The sequence below is a fragment of the Salvelinus sp. IW2-2015 genome, linkage group LG4q.1:29 (genome assembly GCF_002910315.2).
Source record: "Salvelinus sp. IW2-2015 linkage group LG4q.1:29, ASM291031v2, whole genome shotgun sequence".
NCBI classification, from domain to species: domain Eukaryota; kingdom Metazoa; phylum Chordata; class Actinopteri; order Salmoniformes; family Salmonidae; genus Salvelinus; species Salvelinus sp. IW2-2015.
In genome coordinates, this window is record NC_036842.1 from 1,157,556 (window position 1) to 1,170,744 (window position 13,189).

At 45.5% G+C, this 13,189-nt stretch overlaps 1 protein-coding gene across 1 annotated transcript in view; it reads right to left on the bottom strand.

Annotated features, from left to right (window-relative positions):
• Nucleotides 1–13,189, bottom strand: part of LOC111961219 (AF4/FMR2 family member 1-like) — a 76,284-nt gene that overhangs the window by 52,096 nt on the left and 10,999 nt on the right. Inside the window, exons 2-3 of the mRNA XM_023983303.2 lie at nt 10,027–10,144; nt 7,102–7,935 (exon numbers count right to left, since the gene is read on the bottom strand). Of these exons, the coding sequence (XP_023839071.1) occupies nt 7,102–7,935; nt 10,027–10,144 (952 nt within the window). The remainder of the gene's footprint in view (nt 1–7,101; nt 7,936–10,026; nt 10,145–13,189) is intronic.

Below are 13,189 nucleotides of genomic sequence, written 5' to 3' on the forward strand. Positions count from 1 at the left end.
CAATTGTGTTCGCTGCCCATACTATAACCCCACCGCCACAAACGTGGTCTGAGGTTGTGAGGCCGGTTAAACGTATTGACAAATTCTCTAAAACGTCATAGGAGGCGGATTATGGAGAAATCAATTCTCTGGCAACAGCTCTGGTGGGCATTCCTGCAGTCAGCATGCTAATTGCACACTCCCTCAACATTTGCAGCATTGTGTTGTGTGACAACTGCACATTTACTTGATTGTGCCCAGCACAAGGTGCACCTGTGTAATGATCATGCTGTTTAATCAGCTTCTTGATATGCCACACCTGTTAGGTGGATGGATTATCTTGACAAAGGCAAAAATGCTCACCAACGGATGTAAACCAATTTGTACACAATGAGAGAAATAACATTTTTGTGCTTATGCAACATTTCTGGTATCTTTTATTTCAGCTCATGAAGTATGGGACCAGCACTTTATATGCTGTGTTTGTTTTTTTACAGTGTATATAAACCCCCCCATGCATTGGTTGTGCCCCCCACCCCTTTACACGAGTCAATTGTAGCAGTACTTTTAATTAAACTGCCTACACGTACAGTATTATATAGAGCCATTAGTGCATGGAACGCCATTCCATCTCATATTGCTCAAATAAACAGCAAACCTGGTTGGGGGAGAAAAAAAAACAAATGAATGAAGCAACATCTCACAGCACAACTGCTGCTTTTGCAACAGCTAATGGAGATCCTAATAAAATACCCAAAATTTGTCGACCAGACATTTTTGTATTTTACCTTTTTTTAACCAGGGCCTTATGGCCCGCTGGTCAAAAGTAGTGCGCCATGTAGGGGGTGGGGAGCAATTTGGGACACAACCCTAGTCCCAACCTAGAACAGCAGAACTGACAAACAAGACTTCTCCTTTCCCTTTCTCTCTCTCTCTCTCACCTCAGACTACTGCACCATAATAGCCTAAGTAGTGGTTAATGCCTAACAACTAAAGTACTCCATCAAAATATAGCGGTTTATAAACTGCCTGGATACGCTACTTCTTTCCAACAGCCTCAGAATGCAAAATAGTGTGATAATGCTTTTTTCCTCAGGGTTCTGTGTTTCAGATAAGGACTTTAAAGTGGTCCTCAGTTCACAGCAGTAGTTATGTAAGGTGGTGATGATAACAAAGCTAATGTATTGTGCTGCTGTAGGGAGGACTGAGTGGAGTGTTGCTGCTGGGCTCTGAGGCAGCAGAGGTCACTAAAGCTGCCTGCCTGGCTGCCATACATATGCATGTGTACGCACGCACACACAGCACTAAGAGTGTGGGGTGGGGTGTGGCATTGGGCGGGAGGAGGGTATGGCTTTTCTCTCCGTTTCTCTCTGCTAGGAACAATACAATTCTGCAACACTACAATGGAGCAAACACAGCCAGGACAGGAGAGCCACTTAATCAACCAGTGCTGACTAGGTCATTAGTCTAATCTAGACCTTGACTCTATACTATACTATAGATCTTGACTTTATAAACAGGGTAACACAGACGGCTCAAAGGAGAACTGTGTGGGCTCACTGGCTGCTGCTGCTCTGAGACAGGACAACACTACCTGAGGCTAGGTGAAGAGAAAGAGTGTGGTGGCCCAACGAGTGTGTATGTAGCAGCCTTTGGTAGAGTATCAGCCAGATCCAATTCACTCCTTTCCCCATATCCCTTGGGCTAACCCTTCAATGTTTGCAGATCTGAAGGGTCTGGATAGTAGCTTTAACAATGCATAAAATAAAGCTCCACCACAGCACAGACAGAGCAGTTAAAATCTATAAAACCCCAGAAAGGGGAGGATCAGAGCTTGTTATGAGCATGTTGTGACAGAGCATTCCTCTAGAGTACTGTAACTCTCTCTCAACACAACACACCCATCTTTCCAAACCCCATACTACTGTACAATCTTCCACCACACACAGTAACCAATGCTGGAGACTTAGTTTGGATAGCCTACAACGGCACTGACCGTTTCCAAACAGGAACCAGAGGGGTATCCTATGAATCAGGTTTGAGAAGTTAACAAGGTAACTTTGGTCATACGAATGTGGCTCACTTTTTAAGTCAATTTATATGGCAACAAATCCATCAGAACTAACCTGCTCCTGGGCAGGCTACACTCTGGGCTGATTTAGTCACACATTAAAATCTAGCACGGACTTGCCCATGGATTGATGTTTCAGCATTGTCTCAATGAAGAGTTCGGCGTTCAAATAGCCAAAATACATGCAAACGCAGTTACAAGCCTGCTGGAGTTAGCGGCAGGCGGACGAGCAATATCTAGCTTGCGTCGTAGGATACCCCTCTAGACTGGATAACAACAAACATCAACATAACACCACAATATTGCATTCCTTATGTGTAGCAGCCAGGTAGTCTAGCTACTTTGAACATTGCAGTTCAATATAGAATTATTGGCTTACGGCATGCCTGTACAACTGTCTAGACAGAGGAATCCAACGGTGTGATTAAATTTCAATCCATTTACCTTTTATTTGGCCAGTGCCTACAGAACAGCTTCCACAACTATGTTGTATTACTACTGACTGATTGTCTTCTCTTTTAGTGTGTTAACAGGCACCAGACTGCTGGCCCTGATGACAGTGAGTACGTGGTGGGCGTTTCGCTGAAGTGCAAAGGCACACAAACATCTCTCGGCGCATCCTTACTTTAGGCTAGTCACTGACTCCAAAAGACTTTCCCCACTAGTCAAAGAGTAGCCATTAGTTGAAGTAATGGCCACAATGTCTGCTACAGTTCCAAAACATAACTATGTTTAATCCTGGCTTTATTATAAAGCACTTTATTTAAACAGCAAACATTTCCTGAGCATACTGAAGATTGTGACAGTTCACTACCAGGCATTTATTTAGTTTAGTAGGTCTATGAGGAAACTTATTGAACCAAAATGTTCCTCCCAGTACATTCAGCTTCTCACTCTAATGTCCTGGGTATATCTGAGCAGCCCATGCAAACAAGATTATTGTGAATTATTAATATTACAGTTCTGTACGCTCAAGGCAAGGCATGGACAGCAGGGTAGAGCAGAATGCTTAATGTAGCCAGGGAGGGAGAGGGCAGGCAGCGTCAAGCTTGATAAAAGAGAGAAAGGCCAATGAAACCCCAGAGTGAACACCAAACACATCTACATTACCCGATACCCACTCTCCAGGACATTCACTATGGATTAAAATCAAAGGAACGTTGCATGTGTTCAGCAGGACAGAATGTTGTGGAACATTCAGATATAAATATATTATCTAGAAGTTCAGATGTACATCTCTGACATTGACTGGGCGAGTCCTCTGACATGTCAGCTCTATTTGTGGCATTTCTATGTGGACGCTTCAGTTTGTTGAGTGAGGAGGGGGGTGGGGGTTATGAGTCAGCACTGCTGGGTTTGTGTCCACATGTGCAAGGGACAGCAGGAACTCCAACAATGAGCAGAGCAGGGCCACTGCAGGTGCAGCCTAGGCTGTGAGTAGGGAGGCTGAGGGCAGGGGATAGGCCACATTCCTCATAAGAGGCTTTTAAAAAAAATGTTTTGTGGACAGCCTTGCAAGAGGCATGGTTAATACAACTATGAGCTAACTGTCTGCTCTCATAAGCTTTCTGTCCTCTGCTCTCTGGATGGGGTAGTGGGGAAAGTTTAAGCTCTTCTTAGTGTGAAAACAACCTGAGGGTTCCGATGAACGCCCGAAACATCAAGCTAAATAATGTTTAACAGAAAGCGAGTGTTTCACCTTTTCAATTATGATAAAAAAATGTTGGTTGCACCTCAACTCTCACCCTCTTTAAGGGAAATATAATATATTCTGATCTGCAAGTATGATGAGGGACTTGAGGTGCTTGAGTGGGGGAATTTGAAAGTCTAACAATCCTGGCAAATAAATGAACGCCAAAATAAATGCATTGGATTACTTTGGTTAGGCCTATTAGCATAAGAGAATCACTAAGGTTAATTATGTAAACATTCACCCATAGAGAAATTGTCACCCGTCTGTCTCAGTCAACAGTAATTATCATTTGAGACTATTCTAACAACAATAATTACAGGAGACAGATGTGCATTAACTGACGTTACAGGACAGATGATTTTCCTGTTGGCATCCTCCCACAGGTACACAGGTAGGATAAGGTCTCCTCTCCAAGTCCCAGCAAAGCCAATTATGGAAATATTCACCCAGAGAGAATAGGACTATACTAGAGCATGCAAATGGATTGACGACAATGGGTTGTTATGCTTGACTTCCCACTGGGTTTGTGTTATTATGTGTGAATTTCTTAATTTCGTACACTTTAAAATGCCAGGATGTCATTTAGGCTTTTCATTTAGTAGAATTTGCTGAACACTATTGAGGAAGATAAGCATCTTTAGACCCATGTTTGACAACAGCTGATAATCAGATAAGAGGACAGGGGTAAGTAGTAGGCAAGACAGATTTAGGATAGTAGGCAAGAGATTTTAAAACCACAGACAGCTGCCAACTTTGTCCAAAATCAGTCTATAGTTTTAAGATGACTGGAGTTTGTCAAATATTTAAGTCACTAACGTCACAGTGCTACTTTGCAGATAATAACAAGGCAGCCAAAAGTTCTATATTAACCAGCAACTAAGAAATAGGACTGATTTAGAACTGGTTCATGTTAAATTTTATGGTATGTTCAAGGTTTGTTGCATTGATGTTACGTAATGTTTATTTTTTTTGCTGACCAACTTTTGCCACTGTATCTAAAGTGTGCCAACTTAATTTAATCTAAAGTCCAGTGTGTCTGGTATTAACTGATATTTCTCACACAGCTTAGGCATACTCAACTCTTAAGAACAGGGCTCCGGGCAGCCGAGCGGAAATGGAGGAAAACTCGCCTCCCTGCGGACCTGGCATCCTTTCACTCCCTCCTCTCTACATTCTCCTCTTCTGTCTCTGCTGCTAAAGCCACTTTCTACCACTCTAAATTCCAAGCATCTGCCTCTAACCCTAGGAAGCTCTTTGCCACCTTCTCCTCCCTCCTGAATCCTCCTCCCCCCCCTCCTCCCTCCTCGCGGATGACTTCGTCAACCATTTTGAAAAGAAGGTCGACGACATCCGATCCTCGTTTGCTAAGTCAAACGACACCGCTGGTTCTGCTCACACTGCCCTACCCTGTGCTTTGACCTCTTTCTCCCCTCTCTCTCCAGATGAAATCTCGCGTCTTGTGACGGCCGGCCGCCAACACAACCTGCCCGCTTGACCCTATCCCCTCCTCTCTTCTCCAGACCATTTCCGGAGACCTTCTCCCTTACCTCACCTCGCTCATCAACTCATCTTGACCGCTGGCTACGTCCCTTCCGTCTTCAAGAGAGCGAGAGTTGCACCCCTTCTGAAAAAACCTACACTCGATCCCTCCGATGTCAACAACTACAGACCAGTATCCCTTCTTTCTTTTTCTCTCAAAACTCTTGAACGTGCCGTCCTTGACCAGCTCTCCTGCTATCTCTCTCAGAATGACCTTCTTGATCCAAATCAGTCAGGTTTCAAGACTAGTCATTCAACTGAGACTGCTCTTCTCTGTGTCACGGAGGCGCTCCGCACTGCTAAAGCTAACTCTCTCTCCTCTGCTCTCATCCTTCTAGACCTATCGGCTGCCTTTGATACTGTGAACCATCAGATCCTCTTCTCCACCCTCTCCGAGCTGGGCATCTCCGGCGCGGCCCACGCTTGGATTGCGTCCTACCTGACAGGTCGCTCCTACCAGGTGGCGTGGTGAGAATCTGTCTCCGCACCACGTGCTCTCACCACTGGTGTCCCCCAGGGCTCTGTTCTAGCCTCTCCTATTCTCGCTATACACCAAGTCACTTGGCTCTGTCATATCCTCACATGGCCTCTCCTATCATTGCTATGCAGACGACACACAATTAATCTTCTCCTTTCCCCCCTCTGATAACCAGGTGGCGAATCGCATCTCTGCATGTCTGGCAGACATATCAGTGTGGATGACGGATCACCACTCAAGCTGAACCTCGGCAAGACGGAGCTGCTCTCCTCCCGGGGAAGGACTGCCCATTCCATGATCTCGCCATCACGGTTGACAACTCCATTGTGTCCTCCTCCCAGAGCGCTAAGAACCTTGGCGTGATCCTGGACAACACCCTGTCGTTCTCACTCACATCAAGGCGGTGACCCGTTCCTGTAGGTTCATCTCTACAACATTCGCAGAGTACGACCCTGCCTCACACAGGAAGCGGCGCAGGTCCTAATCCAGGCACTTGTCATCTCCCGTCTGGATTACTGCAACTCGCTGTTGGCTGGGCTCCCTGCCTGTGCCATTAACCCCTACAACTCATCCAGAACGCCGCAGCCCGTCTGGTGTTCAACTTTCCCAAGTTCTCTCACGTCACCCCGCTCCTCCGCTCTCTCCACTGGCTTCCAGTTGAAGCTCGCATCCGCTACAGACCATGGTGCTTGCCTACGGAGCTGTGAGGGGAACGGCACCTCCGTACCTTCAGGCTCTGATCAGGCCCTACACCAAAACAGGGCACTGCGTTCATCCACCTCTGGCCTGCTCGCCTCCCTACCTCTGAGGAAGTACAGTTCCCGCTCAGCCCAGTCAAAACTGTTCGCTGCTCTGGCACCCCAATGGTGGAACAAACTCCTCACGACGCCAGGTCAGCGGAGTCAATCACCACCTTCCGGAGACACCTGAAATCCCACCTCTTTAAGGAATACCTAGGATAGGATAAAGTAATCCTCCTAACCCCCCCCCTCCCCCTTAAAAGAGTTAGATGCACTATTGTAAAGTGGTTGTTCCACTGGATATCATAAGGTGAATGCACCAATTTGTAAGTCGCTCTGGATAAGAGCGTCTGCTAAATGACTTAAATGTAAATGTAAATGTACCCTACGAGGTCCAGAGCCTGCTGGTTTTCTGTAACTAATTGCGCACACCTGGAGTCCCAGATCTAAAATCAGTCTCTGATTAGAGGGGAACAATAAAATAAAAAAAGCAGTTTAACTGGCTTCTAGGTCCATAATTGAGTTTGGAGGGGTATATGCTATTCAAAATAAGGAACCTCACACACAACCATGGTTAAAAACAAAACAGTGTGCTGCTTACCTCTATAGAGTGTGATGGAATCTTCAGTTTGGAAAGGCTGGGCTTGGTGCTTTTCAAGTCTGGTAAGGGTTCATGATAAGACTGTCCATGGAAGCCTTCAGGAGAGGGCTTGAGGTCCGGAGACTCGCTGGTCACCTGGTCCTGGCCGTCCATGGGCCGGACGTAGGCTGTGGGCTTCTGGGGCATGACCAGGTTTAGTTTAGAGGCCAGTGGTAGAGGGAATGTCTGAGAGGGCAGGGTTGTTGCTCCCTCGATGGCCAGAAGTGGGATGTCTCTCTGGGGGTCATCAAGACGGGACCCCTCCATTGGGACAGGGGAGTTGGGGTGCAGGGGGGATCCTTGGTGCCTGTCGGGGGTGTCCTGGGGCTCAGAGTCGCTGGGGTCACTGGAATGTAGGGGGGATAAGGGCTCAGCTGGGGGGGTTAGGGTGGAGAGGACCAGAGTAAGACTGGCACACTCCCTCAGGTCTGGCCAGGGGCAGGGTTCAGCTTTCCCCTGGATGGGATCAGGGCTGGCCTGGCCTTGACTGAGACCCAGTGAGGACTGGGTGTGGGAGGAGGGACCAGGGAGCCTCTTCAGAGGCTGAGAAGTTTGACTGCTAATGGAGGGACCACCACTACCACTCTGGCCTGCCCTGTACAGAGGAGTGTTCTGGAATGGAGGCTTCACTCTGTCTCGGCTGTGAGATGGCCGCCTATATGTTTTGGTGACGTGAGATGGAGGGTCATTAGAGAAGCTACTGTCCAAACACAGATGAGAGTTGGGGTTTTTCACATCTTCATAACTACCCAGCATCCTCTGTATACGGCCGGAAAGCTCATCTCCTTTGTTTGTCTGAAACAGAAAATAAAAGTTTAGGTTCTGCAGACAATGTTGGGACAATTGATTATAACAGGGTTCTTATCAGATCAGCAATGGTTGTTGTTAGCCTTGAAAATGAATGATAGAGAGTAAGACGAGAATAACAATAGCATCTTGTTACACGCTCTTTCTTGTTGTAGAAGTCGACCCTAAAACTGCTAACGCGTACTTAGTATCGCAAGTCCAGGCCTACCTTTTAACTAAACCGAGAGCAACATGCAGTGAGGGTGATATTGTAGTTCGCAAATAAAACAAGCATGTCAGTTTAGGTGAGGTTTTCTGATAAACATTTATGTATCTAAATGTACTGTTGCCCTTTGAGTCTCTGTGTATGTATCGCCCAAAATATCAAATATTGGCTGACTATTTACGGCAGCCAACCAATGTGACCTTACAAAGTGGTAGACTAGACAAAGTTCTCTCTGTGACAGTAGCTAGCTTACCCCCTGGGGTTGGATTCCATGTATGGGCTCACTAGTCACGCCAAACAAAATCCTCAGAAAAGGGCAATGTTGGGTTGAGGTGGAAGGATGTGTCCTAATTCGCCACCCTTCTCCCAAATCGAACACTTGCCTCACGGGGGAGCGTGCTATGCCACTGCTTATAAGTATAAGAAATCTAAGATGTGTCAAAAACATGATATCCAATGCCCTGTGTACACATTCGCCAATACTGTATACCCCAGTATAGTATAGAAACGTTATGACACTGGATACCGCCCAACCCTATTTTCAGCTGATAGCAGTGGAACCCGGTGTGGGCGTCTGCTGCATTAGCCCAGCTGTGACAAGAAACGACGAGTTGTGCGTTCCGAGATGCCATACTGCACACCACTGTTATTTGCCCGTTTGTGTCCAGCCTGTTAACTTGCATGATTCTTGCCATTCTCCTTCGACAAGCTGTTTTCGCCTATAAGACTGCAGCTGACTGGATGTTCTTACACCATTCTCGGTAAACCCTATAAACTGTCGCGCGTGAAAAGTGCAGAAGGCAGGCCATTTCTGAGATACTGGAACTGGTACCCCTGGCACCGACGATCATACCACGCCCACGTTGTTTAGGTCACTCGTTTTGCCCATTCTAGTGTTCAATGGAACAGTAATTGAATGCCTCGATGACAGTCTGCCTCCTTTATATAACAAGCCACGGCAACGTGACTCAATGTCTGTAGGAGCGAACTATAAACTGGCCACCGAGTGTAGACCATGTCCATGCTCTAAGACAACTCCATCAGACCCAATAAGACCGCATCGTGGTTTCAATGGTTCTGAACACCTGAGTCGGCCGTTTCAGCTGCAAACTTCCTGGACATGTTATTTGATGGATCTATTTATTCTGGAGCCGCCCATAGCAGCAGGCCTGTGCAGTAGACCGGAGTTCTAGAGTTGTTCTCAAGAAAACGTCTCTAATGTCTGAGCTACAGTTCTATTATGACCCATCGTGGAAAGCTTAGACGCTCATGAACACGCACGTGTTGACAGTTTTGCTCTACGAAGCTCACAAGCCACACAGAATTCATTAGAATGCAAGTGCTTTCCTACATAGAATATCATAAGGAAGAATTGCATTGTGATAATCCCTGATGTTTTCCTGAACTTTGTTATAGCTACCAGACATACAAACAGATCACAGACATGGGTATTAGACAATTTCAGTCTAGAATGATTTATTAATTAACTGCGCAAACCAGTTATATGGGATATCGTGATATTTGGAGTATCATAGAAGAGGTCTCCCCAAATATCACACAACCCTACTAGGAACTTACATTAAAGGAGAGGAGAAAGGCGAGAACTGCCGTGAGCCTGGAGCTAGCATATACTTCAGTTACTACTAGACGTCGACCACATTGGGATTACAGAAGGGTATGCACACAGGTGACCACTTCCTGAGCAACTCATAAATACATCAAGAAGCTCTGAAGAGTTTCTCATAAAAAGGTTGGAGTCGGGTTCACAACACCTCTCTTAAGAGCAAACAGCAACGCAAATAGTACGCAGTTCTACATGGTTATTAGAACTGAAGGAGGACATAGGCCTAGAGATAAACAGGACCCAAACTCACCTTGTAGGGTTCCCCAAAGAGGGGAACGTTCTCCTGGTAGAACTCCTTCTCCTGGAGGCCTTCCTGGTTTCGCCTCTCCCACTCTCGGATGCGAAGGAGATTCCTCTCTTCATTGTAGCTACAGTGAATCAGACAGACACAGGACGTAAAATCAGCGCCACTGTTTACTCATGGGCCAAATCATAACTTGAAATGTGTGCGCAAGTCTGAATTTCTGTAGACATGGATATGATTTACACAGAAGTCTGAGTACACACCTAGCCAAAGTACTGTCCAGGGGGATGTCATCATGTGTGCCCATCATAACTGGAGATGGGTGTAATCTGGGTATGTGTACCAATTATTTCTGGAAACAGGTGTAATGGGGGATGTGTGCTTATATCGGAAAAAGGTGTAATTATATACAAACACAGACCTATGGGGTTGGCATCGCAATTGTTCCAAACACTACCGCTGGACTGGGACACTGCCAGAAGACATGAAAATGGATAACATCAATTTATTTTACTGGGGGAAAATAGGCTTTTAAAATCAGTTTGGTGGCAGTAAGACGTTTGAGTGTGGTTAATTATAATTCCTAAAACCAGGACTCAAGCATGGATTACACTTGAGGCCCAAGCGATTTCCACAGAGTTTGGTATGCCTGCCTTTTCCTGTTACGCTCCTTGCCTATGGAATAGCCTGCAGACTAAACTTGAGACTCTTGTCCCCCTTGCCCATTTTAAACATTACTTGGAGGATTTTTATTTTTGTATTGCTTGTAACTGCTTCAGGTAATGCAAGTTCTTGTGCTGTTAGGGGAATAACCTATGTGTAAATGTAACAATCTGCTGCTGTATTTTTTTGTGTGTGATCGTTTTGTGTAGTTTCTTAATCATTGTACATAAACTGTATGTGTAAACATGTATACGCAGGGCCCAGCTGTAAAAGAGACCTTGGTCTCAGTCTGTGTTCCTTGTTGAAATAAAGGTATAATAATATAATTCGGATGGAGAACTGGCTGTAGCTTCAAATGTAATTTTTTAAAATAAAATCTGCCGGTTTGCCCATGAGCAAGGCACTTAACCATCATTTGCTCCAGGGGTGCCGTACTACTGTGGATGACATTGTAAAACAACACATTCCACTGCACCTATCCGGTGTATGTGACAATAAAACATGACAACATTTTACTGCCAACAACAACAAGTGAGGTGGCCTAGTTAAAGACAATTTTTAGCACAGTTGATTATGGATCATTGAGACTGGTCAAAGTACCAAGCCAGCCAGCACAGAAAGTTAGAGAAACTACTCAGGTTCTCCTTCTAAACAGCACTCAGATTTTGTGTAGTCTTCATTTACAACTTGCCACTGAATTGTTGGAACAAGTTTCGTAACCCTAGCAGACCTTCATAATCCTATGCAACCAAAGAAAATTATTCAAACTAATTAGCCTAGGTATGGTAGTCGGAGATAAACCTACAAAGTAGAGTTGAATGTGTCTACAGCAGCTCAGGGGAGTCCAAAGGAGCCATAAAGCTGAAATATGATTTTAAGTGTAAACCACTTAGGCTTGGGCGGTATCCAGATGTTCACGTCGGCAAAAAAGTTACGACAAAAAAGCCCATTGGGGTTCTATTACAAAAACACTAACAAAATTAACAGCGAAATCACACAGACGATGTTAACTAAAGGCTAACGAGTGAAAACAAACAAACGAATTGCAAAGACTGGCAAATCCAGTTCAGAGTTGAACAAGCATAGCTAGTAGCGACCGAAAATCATTCTTCTGCTCCCTTATAATTAGCCGTGATTGCATTTTTGATTTGTTTTTGTGAGACATGTGGCCACTTTGGTTTGTTTCCCACTGCTTCAATTGAAGGGTGTTGCACCACTCTGTTGCTCCCGCTATTCATGACTTTATTAGGTGTGACTGCATCGGCCACAGAAAAATCCCCATGCATGCATTCAATTTATTTAGTCAGGCAAGCACATTATTCTCACATTTGAGAATGTAATAATAATTTGAACATCAACGCATTGGCAAGGACCAATAAATCAAATTGTATGTCACATGCACCGAATACAACAGGTGTAGTAGACCTTACCGTGAAATGCTTACTTACAAGCCATTAACCAACAATGCAGTTCAAGAAATAGAGGTAAGATAATATGTACTATTTACATAGTCCACCCAGACCTAGACTTGGCACTCTGGTACCACTTGCCGTGCGGTAGCAGAGAGAACAGTCTCTGACTTAGATGACTGGAGTCATTTTTTGGGCCTTCCTCTGACACCACCTAGTACATAAACTCAGCAAAAAAAATAAACATCCTCTCACTGTAAACTGTGTTTATTTTCAGCAAACTTAACATGTGTAAATATTTGTATGAACATTACAAGATTCAACAGACAAACTGAACAATTTCCACAGACATGTGACTAACAGAAATGGAATAATGTGTCCCTGAACAAAGGGGGGGGGGTCAAAATCAAAAACAGTAAGTATCGGGTGTGGCCACCAGCTGCATTAAGTACTGCAGTGCATCTCCTCATTGACTGCACCAGATTTGCCAGTTCTTTCTGTGAGATGTTACCCCACTCATCCACCTTCAACATTCCTGTCTTGCAGGAAATCACGCACAGAACGAGCAGTATGGCTGGTGGCATTGTCATGCTGGAGAGTCATGTCAAGATGAGCCTGCAGGAAGGGTACCACATGAGGGAGGATGTCTTCCCTGTAACGCACAGCGTTGGGATTGCCTGCAATGACTCAGTCCGATGATGCTGTAACACACCGCCGCAGACCATGACTGACCCTCCGCCTCCAAATTGATCCGCTCCAGAGTACAGGCCTCGGTGTAACGCTCATTCCTTTGACGATAAACGCGAATCCGACCATCACCCCTGGTGAGACAAAACCGCGACTCGTCAGTGAAGAGCACTTTTTGTCCATCCTGTCTGGACCAGCGACGGTGGGTTTGTGCCCATAGGCGACATTGTTGCCAGTGATGTCCGATGAGGACCTGCCTTACAACAGGTCTACAAGCCCTCAGTCCAGCCTCTCTCAGCCTATTGCGGACAGCCTGAGCACTGATGGAGGGATTGTGCGTTCCTGGTGTAACTCAGGCAGTTGTTGTTGCCATCCTGTACCTGTCCCGCAGGCGTGATGTTCAGATGTAC